Source organism: Panthera leo, chromosome F3 (genome assembly GCF_018350215.1).
Source record: "Panthera leo isolate Ple1 chromosome F3, P.leo_Ple1_pat1.1, whole genome shotgun sequence".
Lineage (NCBI taxonomy): Eukaryota > Metazoa > Chordata > Mammalia > Carnivora > Felidae > Panthera > Panthera leo.
In genome coordinates, this window is record NC_056696.1 from 2,320,453 (window position 1) to 2,332,867 (window position 12,415).

Below are 12,415 nucleotides of genomic sequence, written 5' to 3' on the forward strand. Positions count from 1 at the left end.
TGTGCTGACAGCTGGGAGCCTGGAGCCTGCTTCGGATTCCGTGTCTCCCTCTGTCTCTGTCTCTGTCTGTCTCTCCCTAAGTAAACATTTAAAAAATAATAAATAAAACAGACTGACCCTAACACTTCAGACATTTCAATTACCAGATATAGATTACAACAAAATACTTCCCGTGTTTAAAGGAACCAGAGATTTAAACAAGCTACATATTTTAAGAGAACAAGAAACTACTGAAAATGGCAGAGCAGATTGGAAGAAGAATCCAGAAATGAAAATCATTCGTTAAGTAGAATGTAATAGTGTTCGCAGGCTTGGCAGGAGATTGAACGGAACCAGAAAAGAGAATCAGTAAGCCAGAGAATGGAACAGAAGAGAATGTAGCCCAAAGAGACTGAGGATGGAAATAGGAAAGAGCCGTTAGGATTCGTAGGGCAAAGTGAGAAGTCAGACACAAGTTTAACTGAAGTTCAGGGAGAGGAGAGCAGACAGAGCAGAGGCAGTAACTGATAGGATAAAGGCTGAGAATTTTCCAGAATTAACAGATGGGACAAATTCAATCCCAAGCAAGATAAAGTCTTAAAAAAAAAAACAAAAAAACAAAAACTTGCACATATATACATGTTCATGGAACTGCAGAAAATCAAAGGAAACTCTTTTTTAACATCTTTATTTTTGAGAGAGAGCGTGAGCAGGGGAGGGGCGGAGAGAGAGGGAGACCCAGAATCTGAAACAGGCTCCAGGCTCCAAGTTGTCAGCACAGAGCCCGACGTGGGGCTCGAACTCACGAGCTGCGAGATCATGACCTGAGCCGAAGCCAGATGCTTAACCGACTGAGCCCGTCAGGTCCCCCAGAAAATCAAAGGAAAATTTTAAAGAAGCTAGAGGAAAAGTAACATTCAAAGGCGTGAGGATGGCATCTTCAATATGTTGGAAGAAGTGAAATGTTACACTAAAGCTGTGTAGTCGAAACTCTTGTTTCTAAATTGAGGATGAAATAAAACAGGCCAAAAAGAGGGAAAAACAGAATTCGTCACTAGCAAACGCTAATAATGTGAGCTAACTGACATACTTCAGGCAGAGGGGAAAGGGAAACAATTGAAAGGTCTGAGACGGGAGAGGAGGAAAGCAAGTGGTAAATCGATCCCGACAAGAATCAGGCAGCGTACAGCATCCGGCTTTTGGAGCAGGACGGGACGTTGACCAGATGAAGCGGAGGGACGAAGAATAACGTATAAGCCAGGCCTGGGGGGCGTATGGAGGTTTTAGGTCTCGTGTTATCAAGGAGGCTAGTTAACAATGACCTGGAGACTCGGGCAGGTCAGGTATGCACGCTGCGGTTTTTAGAGCAGCCACTAAAACAGTCGAAAAAAATTGTACAACTTCCCCAATCTTAGAGGAGGGAGAGAAGCTTGTTCTGCTGTTTCGTGCACGAGGAGTTTTTAAGTTCCAAGGTGGCACACAGTCTGATCTCGACTTCGTAGGTACGTAAACCCTTGCACCTGGGCATCAGGGGACATGTACAATGATATTCAGAACATCGTTGTTAGTCACAGACAGTTCCGACGTGTCACCCACAACAGAATGGATAAATACGTGGTGTATTCACACAACAGACAATACAGTCATGCAGGGGAATGAACCACAGCTACAGCTCTGTCGACAGAAGGAAGCTCAAAGACGATGACAAAACTACACACACACCCCCTCATACAGGTCACTCGTCACCACTCAGGCATTGCGTCTTTGCACACTTGCCTGCTTGCTGAAACTAATTTCTAACTCCAAAACTGTACTCTCAGTGCTTAGGGGTCATTTACACGTGTGCCGAGTGCGGAAACGTTTCAGTCCCCGCCCCCCCGCCGTGTGCACAGCCCCTTTCTGTGCATACTCCCCCCCCATGCACACTCCCCCTCCGTGCACACTCTCCCTCGGTGCACACACCCCCCCCCCGGGCACACTCCCCCTCTGTGCACAGCTCCCCTCCGTGTACACTCCCCGTGCACAGTCCCCACCCCGTGCACGGTCCCGCTTCATGCACTGTTCCCCCCCCGTGTGTACACTCTCCCCCCATGCACACTCCCCCTCCGTGCACAGTTCCCCTCCATGCACAGCTCCCACCATGTGCACACTCCCCCCCCCCATGCACAGTTCCTCCCCCCTGCACAGTCCCCCTCCGTGCACAGCTCCCCTCCGTGTACACTGCCCCCCCGTGTACAGTTCCCCCCACCCCCCCCCCCGTGCACACTCCCCCTCTGTGCGCAGTCTCCCTGCCCCGTGCCTACTCCCCGCTGAGATCAAACGGGTGACATCCGGGTTCTTGTTGTGGCTCTCCTAGTGTCACACAAGTGCTCTCTTCGCGCTCTGTCTAGTGCCACAGCTTTCATGCTTGTGCTTTTGGTTGGTGGTTTTGCTGCTTGCAACGGCAATGCTGAAATGCCGTGTGGAGTCCCTGCCCAGAAGGCTGTGATGTGCTTTATGGAGAAAATACCTGTGTCGGAACCGCTTTGATCACTCGTGAGTTCTAGTGCTTTTGGCCGTGAGTCCGGTCTTAACGCATCAATACCATCAAGATGTCTTTAAACACTTTACTGAGTATGTGACAAAAATGTGAACAGGAACAATAGTTCAGCGCCCACTAATGCAGTGTTCGTGGTGACTTCACTACACAGAGAACCAACTGTGTACAGAGCTATATATGGAGAGAGAGCTGAAGAGAACATACAAATTTGCTCTGGGTGACACAATTCTGCGTGATTTCTATTTTTGCCTTGTCCTTTCTAGATCTCCATATTTAGATGATGAGACTGTATAGGAAAAAACTGAATGGCACTTTTAAATTAAAAAAAAAAAAAAAGGCAAAACAGAAAGATGAATGACTCCCGGGCCATAGGCTTAATCAGAAAACCAAATCATAGAAACACGAAGTTTATTAGAACAAGAATAAAATCAGCCGTGAAGTTCTGGCAGCGTGGGGTAGGAGGCGAGCAGGACTGTCGAAAAGGTAACACGATGTTGAACACAAAACCGTTGCTCCTGGCCTGCTTCTGATTCTGTGTCTCCCCCTCTCTCTGACCCTCCCCCGTTCATGCTCTGTCTCTCTCTGTCTCAAAAATAAATAAATGTTAAAAAAAAAATTAAAAAAAAACCCCGTTGCTCCTGAAGTTTAATTCTCCCTTTATAGTTAGTACCAGCCTCCCTCAAACCCTGGATCCTACACCAGATTTAAAATCTGTATAGAGGGGCACCTGGGGGGCTCAGTCACTTGAGCGTCTTGATTTCGGCTCAGGTCACGATCTCATGGTTCGTGGGTTCAAAGCCCTGCACTGGGCTCTGTGCTGACGGTGCGGAGCCTGCTTGGGATTCTCTCTCCCCCCACCCTGGCCCCAACTCGTTCTCTCTCTCTCTCTCTCTCTCTCTCAATTAAAAAAAAACCTACATAGGCACATCAAAAAGACGCTTAACATCATTTGTCATCAGGAAACTGTGAATCGAAACCATAGCGAGATACAATTTCACACCCACCAGGGAGAGTAGAATCCAAAGGGCAGGTGATAACGAACGCTGCAGTCACGTGAGGCTGGAGGCTTTGCGTGCTTGATGGGAATGCAAAATGGTGTGGCCGCCCTGGAAAACAGTCTGTGAACGCCTCAGAAAGGTAAACAGTCCCCATCTGACCCAGCACTCCTGCTCCCAGGTACATACCCAAGGGCAATTCACACCTTGTCACACCAAAACTTGCCACGAATGTTCACAGCGGCATTGTTCGTAAGACAGAAACCACGCCAGCGTTCCTGACGAATGGACAGACAGAACACGGTAGGTACACAGACGTGATACACACGAGCACGTCTATACCGAGGAACATTATTCACCCATCAACAGGACTGAAGTACAGACACGCTACAGCCTGAATGACCCCCCAAAACATTATGGGAACTGAAAGCAGGCGGTCCGAAAGGCCACATGTCATCTCACTTCCACGAAACGTCCGGAATAGGAAACTCGGCCGAGCTGGGCGGTAGATGAGCCGACGCCCGGGGCTGAGGATGGCGGGGACTGGCGGCTGACTCGTCAAGGGCGTGTGGGTTTTGTCTTCGAGTGATGAAAATGTTCTAAAAATGATTGTGGTGATGGTTCCACAAGGTGATGAATATACTAAAAAGCACTGAAGTGAGTGAATTTTATGCTATCTAAATTGTATTTCAAAGTAAAAAAACAAAAACAAAAACAAAACCTGCCCACAAAACCCAGAGTCCCAGAAAGCGACAACTGTGCGCACGCCGGCACGGAAGGTTGAGGTGCTGAGTCCGCGGACACGGGAACTGAGGGGCAGAGCGGCTAACTTGTGACAGGTCCGGGATGTACATGAGTTCAAGGTCAGGCTGAGAGAACGTGGCCCCCCCCGTGGGTCGCTAGCAGTACAGCCACCCACGGCTGAGTCGGCACCCCTGCCAGAGTGACCCGGGCTAGAGCTGGCCGGGTGGAAATGTCCGGCTTGGACGTCCGGGTGGCCAGGAGTGCCACTGGCTGTGTGGAGTGCCACACGGACGGCGGGCGGAGAGCTGTCTGAGGGCAGATGACCACAGCCTCCTGTGGACACAGAACATCTGAGGACCTAAAAGGGCCTCCGGGCACAGCTTCCACTTTTATTCTCGTAAGATCTGTGCCCCTTGACAACATCACCCCCGTTTCCCCCGCCCCCGCCCCCGCCACCACTGTCCTAGTCTCAGTCTCTACGAAACGGGCTTTTCTGTCTTAGATTCCACACGTGAGGGATCCAGTTCTTAGGTTTCTCCGTCTGGCTTATTTCTGGCAGAATGCCCTGCGGGCTCATCCGTGTTGTTGCAAACGGCAGGACTTCCTTCTTTTTTTATGGCCGAGTGACACCCGATTGTGTGTGCACACGCCACGTTTTCCTCTTCCGGTCACGCGCGGAGAGACGCCTGGGTTGCTTCCACATCTGCGCTGTTGTGAATAAAGCAGCAGGGAACGTGGGAATGCAGACCTCTCTTCAAAGCACTGATCCCTTTTCCTGCGTATAGGTGACCCGGGGTGGCCTTGCCAGGTCGTGTGTGAGTTCAGTGTTTAAGTTTTAAGAGCTACAGTACTGTCTTCCATAACGACCGAACCATCTGAAATTCCCGGCAACAGTGTATCAGGGTTTCCTTTTCTCCACATTCTCCCCAACGTTTGTCATCATCTGTCCCCTCGGTAGTAACCGTCCTCCAACCTTCATGAACCAACCTTCATCCGCAGGTGCGAGGTGATCTCTCCTTGGGGTTGGGTTTGCATTTCCCTGATGACTACTGATGTTGAGCACCCTCCAGGTACCCGTCGGCCATTGTGTATCTTCCTTGGGAAAATGTCTCTTCAGGTCCTTCGCCCATTTTTTAATCGGATTGATTTTTTGGCTGTTGAGTTGGATGAGTGAGTGCTTTATATACTTTGGATTGAACTCCTTGTCAGATAGATGGCTTGTGAATAGCTTCTCCCATCCTGTAAGTTGCTTTTCCAGTTTATCAATTGTTTCCTTTGCTGTGCAGAAGGAATCTAGTCCCGCCTGTTTGTTTTAGCTTTTGTTGAATGTGCTCTGGTGTCTTATCCAAGAAATCACTGCCAAGACCAATGTCAAGGATCTTTTCCCATGTTTTCTTCTAGAAGTTTTATTGTTCCAGATTTTATTTATTTTTTTTAAATTTTCTTTTTTCAACGTTTTTTTTTTTTTTATTTATTTTTGGGACAGAGAGAGACAGAGCATGAACGGGGGAGGGGCAGAGAGAGAGGGAGACACAGAATCGGAAACAGGCTCCAGGCTCCGAGCCATCAGCCCAGAGCCCGACGCGGGGCTTGAACTCACGGACCGCGAGATCGTGACCTGGCTGAAGTCGGACGCTTAACCGACTGCGCCACCCAGGCGCCCATCTTCAGATTTTATTTAAATCTTTGAATCATTTCTACTTGACTTTTTAAAATTAAATTTAAATTAGTTAACATACGCTATAGTATTGGATTCAAGAATATAATTTAGTGGGGCGCCTGGGTGGCTCAGTCGGTTAAGCGGCCGACTTCAGCTCAGGTCATGATCTCGCGGTCCGTGAGTTCGAGCCCCGCGTCGGGCTCTGTGCTGACAGCTCAGAGCCTGGAGCCTGTTTCAGATTCTGTGTCTCCCTCTCTCTGACCCTCCCCTGTTCATGCTCTGTCTCTCCCTCTCTCAAAAATAAATAAAACGTTAAAAAAAATTAAAAAAAAAAAAAAGAATATAATTTAGTGATTTGTCACTTACATATAAAACCCAGTGCTTGTCCCAGCAAGTGCCCTCCTTAATGTCCATCAACCCATTTAGCCCATACCCCCACCCATCTCCCCTCCAGCAACCCTCAGTTTGTTCTCTGTATTTAAGAGTCTCTTATGGTCTGCCTCCCTGTTTTTTACCTTATTTTTTCTTCCCCGATGTGCATCCATTGTGTTTCTTAAATTCCCATGAGTGAAATCATATATTTGTCTTTCTCTGACTTATTTTGCTTAACATAATACACTCTAGCTCCATCCACGTTGCTGCAAATGGCAAGATTTCATTCTTTTTGATTGCTGACTAATATTCCATCACACACACACACACACACACACACACACACACACCCCATGTCTTCTTTATCCATTCATCAGTCGATGGACATTTGGGCTCTTCCCATAATTTGGCTATTGTCGATAGTGCAGCTATAAACATTGGGGTGCATCTCCTTTGAATCAGCATTTTTGTAACCTCTGGATAAATATCTAGTAGTGCAATTTCTGGGTCATAGGGTAGTTCTACTTTTAGTTTTTTGAGGAACCTCCATACCGTTTTCCAGAGTGGCTGCACCAGCTTGCATTCCCACCAGCAGTGCAAAAGAGATCCCTTTCTCCACACCCTCGCCAACGTCTGCTGTTGCCCGAGTTGTTGGTTTTAGTCATTCTGACAGGTGTGAGGTGGTATCTCAGTGTGGTTTTGATTTGTATTTCCCTGATGATGAGTGATATTGAGCATTTTCTCCTGTGTCTGTTAGCCATCTGGATGTTTTCTTTGGGAAAATGTCTATTCATGTCTTCTGCCCATTTCCTCACTGGATTATTTGTTTTTTTGGGTGTTGAGTTTGATAAGTTCTTTACAGATTTTAGATACTAACCCTTTATCTGATTTGTCGTTTGCCAATATCTTCTCCCATTCCGTCAGTTACCTTTTAGTTTTGTTGATTGTTTCCTTCCTTGTGCAGAAGCTTTTTATCTTGATGAGGTCCCAATAGTTATTTTTGCTTTTATTTCCCTTGCCTTCAGAGGAATGCGTAGTAAGAAGCTGCCGTGGCCAAGGTCAAAAAGGTTGTTGCCTGTTTTCTCCTCTAGGATTTTGATGGCTTCCTACCTCACATTTAGGTCTTTCATCCATTTTGAGTGTCTTTTTGTGTATGGTGTGAGAAAGTGGTCCGGGCTCATTCTTCTTCTTGTCACTGTCCAGTTTTCCCAGCACCACTTGCTGAGGAGACTGTCTTTTTTCCATCGGATATTCTCTCCTGCTTTGTCAAAGATTAGTTGGCCACACGTTTGTAGGTCCATTTCTATTTAACTTTTGTGAGTGGTGTAAGATAGGGATCCAATTTCATTATTTTGCATGTGGAGACCCAGTTTTCCCAGCTTCATTTGTTGAGGAGACTGTTCTTTCCCCCAATCTGTGTTCCTGGCACCCTTGTCGAAAATGAGTTGACAAAAAAAAAATTAGTTGACCACATACGTCTGGGTTTGTGCCTGGGCTCTGTTCTGTTCCACTGGTCTATGTGCCTGTTTTTATGCCAGAACCCTATTGTTTTTACTACTACAACTTTGTAAGATACCTTCAAATCAGGGAGTATGATGCCTCCAGCTTTGATCTCCTTTTTCAGAATTGCTCTGGCTATTCGGGGTCTTTTGTATTTCCATACAAATTTTAGAATATTTTTTCTATTTCTGTGAAAAATGCCATGGGGATTTTGATTAGGATTGTATTGTATTACAGATTTTTCTGTAGAAAGTATTTTTCACAATATTCTTCTAATCCAAGAAGACAGGAAGTCTTTCCAGTTACTTCTGTCTTCCTCACGGTCTTCCACCAACTTTGTATATTTTTTAGTGTACAGGTCTTTTATCTCCTTGTTGAAATTTAGTCCTAAGTATTATGTTATCTTTGATGCTATCGTAGATAGGACTGATTTCATGATTTCTCTTTCAGACAGTTTGTTGGTAATGGGTAGTAATGCAACTAATTTCTCTGTTGGTTTTATATCCTGCGATTTTACTGAATTCATTTATTAGTTCTAACAGTTTTTTGGAATCTTTAGGGCTTTCCGTATATAAGATGGTATCACCTACAAACGGAGGCAATGTCACTTCTTCCTTCCCAATTTTTATGCTTTTAATTCTTTTTCTTGCCTAATTGCTATGGCTAGGACTCTCTGTACTATGTTGAATAGAGATGATGAGAGTTCTTGTTCTTGATCTTAGAGGGAGAAGGTTTTAACCTTTCACTACTCAGTATGATGTTAGCTATGGCTTGTCATATGTGGCCCTTATGCTGACCAAGATTCCTTCTTATACTAATTTGTTGGGAGTTTTTATCATGAGAGGATGTTGAATTTTGTCAAATGCTTTTTCTCCATTTACCGAAATGATCATATGATTTATCCTTCATTCAGTTTATGTGGTGCGTCACATTTATTGATTTGCCTGTGTTGAACCATCCTTGCATCCTGGGGTGAATCCCACTTGATCATGGTTTATGATCCTTTTAATGTGTTCCTGGAATCCATTTGCTAGTATTTTGTTGAGGATCAAATAAGTAGGATTGAGTGCTGGGTGGTTGTGTTTTTAGGATACAAGCGCATTAATAAACAGGGTGGAAAATACAAAGCTGACACTACAGAAGATAGAATTCTCCAGAAAGGCTGTGCAGAGCATGGGGCAGGAGTCAGCTGGACTCTGCACTGGAAGGAGAAGAGGCAGCTCATCAGTGGTTGGTGGGTGGGTTATAGGATTTGGTGTGGGGGGCCGAGAGTTGGAATCGCTCACATTTAATGGTATGTAGAGTTAGCTGCCCAGAGAAGGGGGGAGGGGCAGACCAAAGGACTTAGGAAGAGTGAGAAAGGCGTTCAGCCAGGATGGAAACATCAGGCATTCTGTCTGAAGCACGGTCACCATGACGGTCGGTCTTTGGGTTCCCCATTATGTGCTCTCCACTGGAAAATGGCGTCCTCCTGCCATCGTTCTCCCTGGAAGTCGAGTCTGTTACCAAAGTTTGCAGAGATGTTCCCAATGACCCCAAAGACAAATCCTAAAAAAAGAAATTTAAAAGTGATGTGCTTGTCTCTGAATCCCAACAGAAACATGCCTACAAGTCCTGTAAGCCCCTGAGTTCCTGGGTTAACGATCTCATCCAGCGAGTGAATTTCTTCAACACTTGGGCCAAAATGGCTTACACTGCAATACATCATCGGTACGGATGAAAGCGGCTTTATTCTCTTCCTTAATTTTGCGTAGAACTTAACGGTTTGCCACGTAGTTTCATGTGGTTGGACTTTTGGGTTCTCAGAGCAACATGTGAATCAAGCGGGGTTGGGGGGGGGGGGACTGTTGTCTTCAGTCTAGGATGGAGACCTGGAGACACAGGATACCCTGGGTCCTGTCCATGGTCCCTCCGCTCAAGGACACACAGGACCAGACCTGGTACATTTCCCTTCCTGTTTTTCTACACTCTGTCCTGTGACACCAGCAGAGGGAAGTGCAAAAGGAAGTAAGGGTTAGTTACGTGTAATTTTTAAACGAGTTTAATACATAGATCAAAATCATTTGAAGGGCACGAGAGCAGCTATCGCTCAAGGAGTGCCTGTGTCCCACGTCCTCGTGTGACTCTGACAGTAACCCTGCGAGATGCAGTCAGCCTGGTCATTTGTCACCCTTGTCTTAGATATGAGTGAGGCACAAGGATGTGAAGTAGCTTGCCCAGCGTTTCACAACTAGGGTAGAAGCCTTGAGATCTGAAGCCAGAAAATCTGGTTCCAAAGTCTGTACCAAACCGCCTTTTGTGCCACTTACCTCTAAGCAAATGCTCGGACCTATCCTCTCAGAGTCACCAGCTCCGGAACGATCCATAGACTCCTCGGCGCCCAGTCAGGATGCCCAGTACGTCCCTCGTTGCCTAAATCCATCGCCTTCCAGCAAGTTAGGGCCTCACCCTCCAAAGCCACAGCTGGTCTCCCCTGAAGGACAAGACGAGGGTCCCGAGTGGGGAAAGCCTGAGATGAGAAGGGGAGGAGGGGCCGTGGAGGGCCCGGCCGCGTGGACAGGCGATGACGGTGCCCTTGACCCCTCGGTCTACGGTCTGCCTCCTACAGGTACATGAGATTTGTCGCCACCGGGAAGCATTCCATTCCTTCATCCACCCAAAACCCCAGATCCTCTGACGATAAAACCAGTGATTTCTGTGAAGGATTTCCTGCAAGATACTGGCTCCCAGCTTTCTTCTTTCCGCAAGGTGAGCGTGAGAACAGGGCCGGGGCCCCCTCCCAGCCCCCCACGTTCGTGCTCCCTGCCAGCCTCCCTCCTCCTCCCCTTCAGCGTGAAAGACCCAAAGCCACAGCCCTGCATCCCCAGGCACTACGCCCCGGGGGTGGGGAGTCTCTCCTCCCTCCCTCCGCTTCCCTTCCCTTCCTCATCCCCCCTCCCCCCTCCCCAGTAGGACCACCCTCGCCTGACTGCACCTGCCCCTGGCAGGAGCGTCACCACCTCCACCGAGTCTGATGTCAAAGGCCGACGTGACCTCCCTCAAAGGCCACCACACTTTATCGGGGCCGCGGGAGGTGGGTGCCCCCCAAGGACAGAATCCGTGCCTCAGCCATTTCTGTTCATTCATTCATTCAACAAAAGCGAACGCCTGGAACTGTGCCGGGTCTCAGGAGCCACTGCTCAGGTCACGCGGGAGGGGAAGACGTCCCCACGGAGGGCGTTACGATGCATGGTTGGGTGACGGGCGTACAAGACACCACGGAGCCCCACGCGGGCAGCCCCCCATCTTTCTACTCCAGGTCGCGCAGCCCCCAGCGCCTTAAACTCCCGATACGTAATCCCAGAACCATTACACGAGTTTCTGAACGAATGTGTGAATGAGGGAACCAGTGAGGGCTTTGGGAGCAGGGGGACCTGAGCGGGGACCGGGAAAGGCTGCCGAGACAGAGAGCCGGCTGCCGGAAGCGGCAGGTGCCGAGCGCACAAGGGGACGGCGGTTAATCCCCGGACCCGTGCTCACCGGGGGCCGGGCGCTGTCGCGAGCTCTCCGTGGAGAGCGGTCCTCACGACAGTCCCGTGGTGGTGTTCACACGGCCCTCCCTGTTCTCAGGAAAACCCTGGCACAGAGAAAGTAAGTAATTTTCCCAAAGTCACACAACTGAGCCGGGATCGGAACTCGGCTCGTGTGACGCAGAAACCCACGTGTTGAAGCACAGCATTGACCGGGAATCGCGTTTCTGTTCGGGTCCAAGGCCAGATACGAGGGGGGAGAAGCCCACGTGAAACGTTCAGTGTGGGCAGAGCGAAAGCCCACGGAGGGCGAACGGTGTGGGATGAAGCTGAAGAGGTGGGAAGGGCTGGCTCCTGGTGGGGGCGAGGGGGGAGGGGGGTGTCTGGGCCGCTGCCCCGTCTCAGGCTGGGGGGCCTTGACCTGACTCCACAACACGGGGGAGGAGCCGGAGTGGAGCCTGGGTCCCAGGCACTTAGGCGTCTGCTTTTCCCCAGGAGAGAACTGGCGGTGGCCTGGAAGGACAGCAGAGGAGGGTGGAAGAGAACAGTCGTAGGACGCTGAGGGAGCAGAGGGGGAGGCTCCCCGGTCTTGGGCTCAGAGAGCTGGGTGGCGGCTGACGACCGCTACTGACACAGGGACACGGGGACACAGGGAGAGGAGCAACGCGATGGGCAGAGAGGTGGCCGTCACCTGTCAAGTCTGAGACGTTCGGAGGAGACCGCATGGTGGGCGGTGGGCAGGTGGCTCTAGGGGGCCGGAGCTCAGGAGACACGGGGGCTCGACGGCGCGGCAGCGTCACTGAGCGCCTGGGGGACAGGGCCAGGGCGTGCCGGCTGCCACCAGAAGCACAAAGAGGTTGGTGGCCCCAGTCTTGTCCCCTGGAGGCCGCGGACCCCGAGAGGCGCACAGAGGAGGGCCGGGGCAGAGACGGCTTCTCGGGCCTTGGAAAGTTCTGAGGAGATTGGAGAAAGAGTGTCCCAGGAGGAGGGCAGGAGCAAAGTCACCAGCCGGGTGCCGGCTCAGACATTTCCCGCAACGGCACAGCACAGGAAACGCGCCAGTGTGGCGGGGGCCTCAGTGCCCAGGTGACTCGGTGAGCACTGGTGTGGAGACCCC

The 12,415-nt window shown here is 49.5% G+C and overlaps 1 protein-coding gene across 5 annotated transcripts in view; it reads left to right on the top strand.

Annotated features, from left to right (window-relative positions):
* DNAH14 (dynein axonemal heavy chain 14) overlaps nt 1-12,415 on the top strand; it is a 407,059-nt gene that overhangs the window by 391,402 nt on the left and 3,242 nt on the right. For all 5 annotated transcript variants that reach the window (XM_042925989.1, XM_042925990.1, XM_042925991.1 and 2 more), the window contains 2 exons: nt 9,387-9,499; nt 10,398-10,537. In XM_042925989.1, the coding sequence (XP_042781923.1) occupies nt 9,387-9,499; nt 10,398-10,537 (253 nt within the window). The remainder of the gene's footprint in view (nt 1-9,386; nt 9,500-10,397; nt 10,538-12,415) is intronic.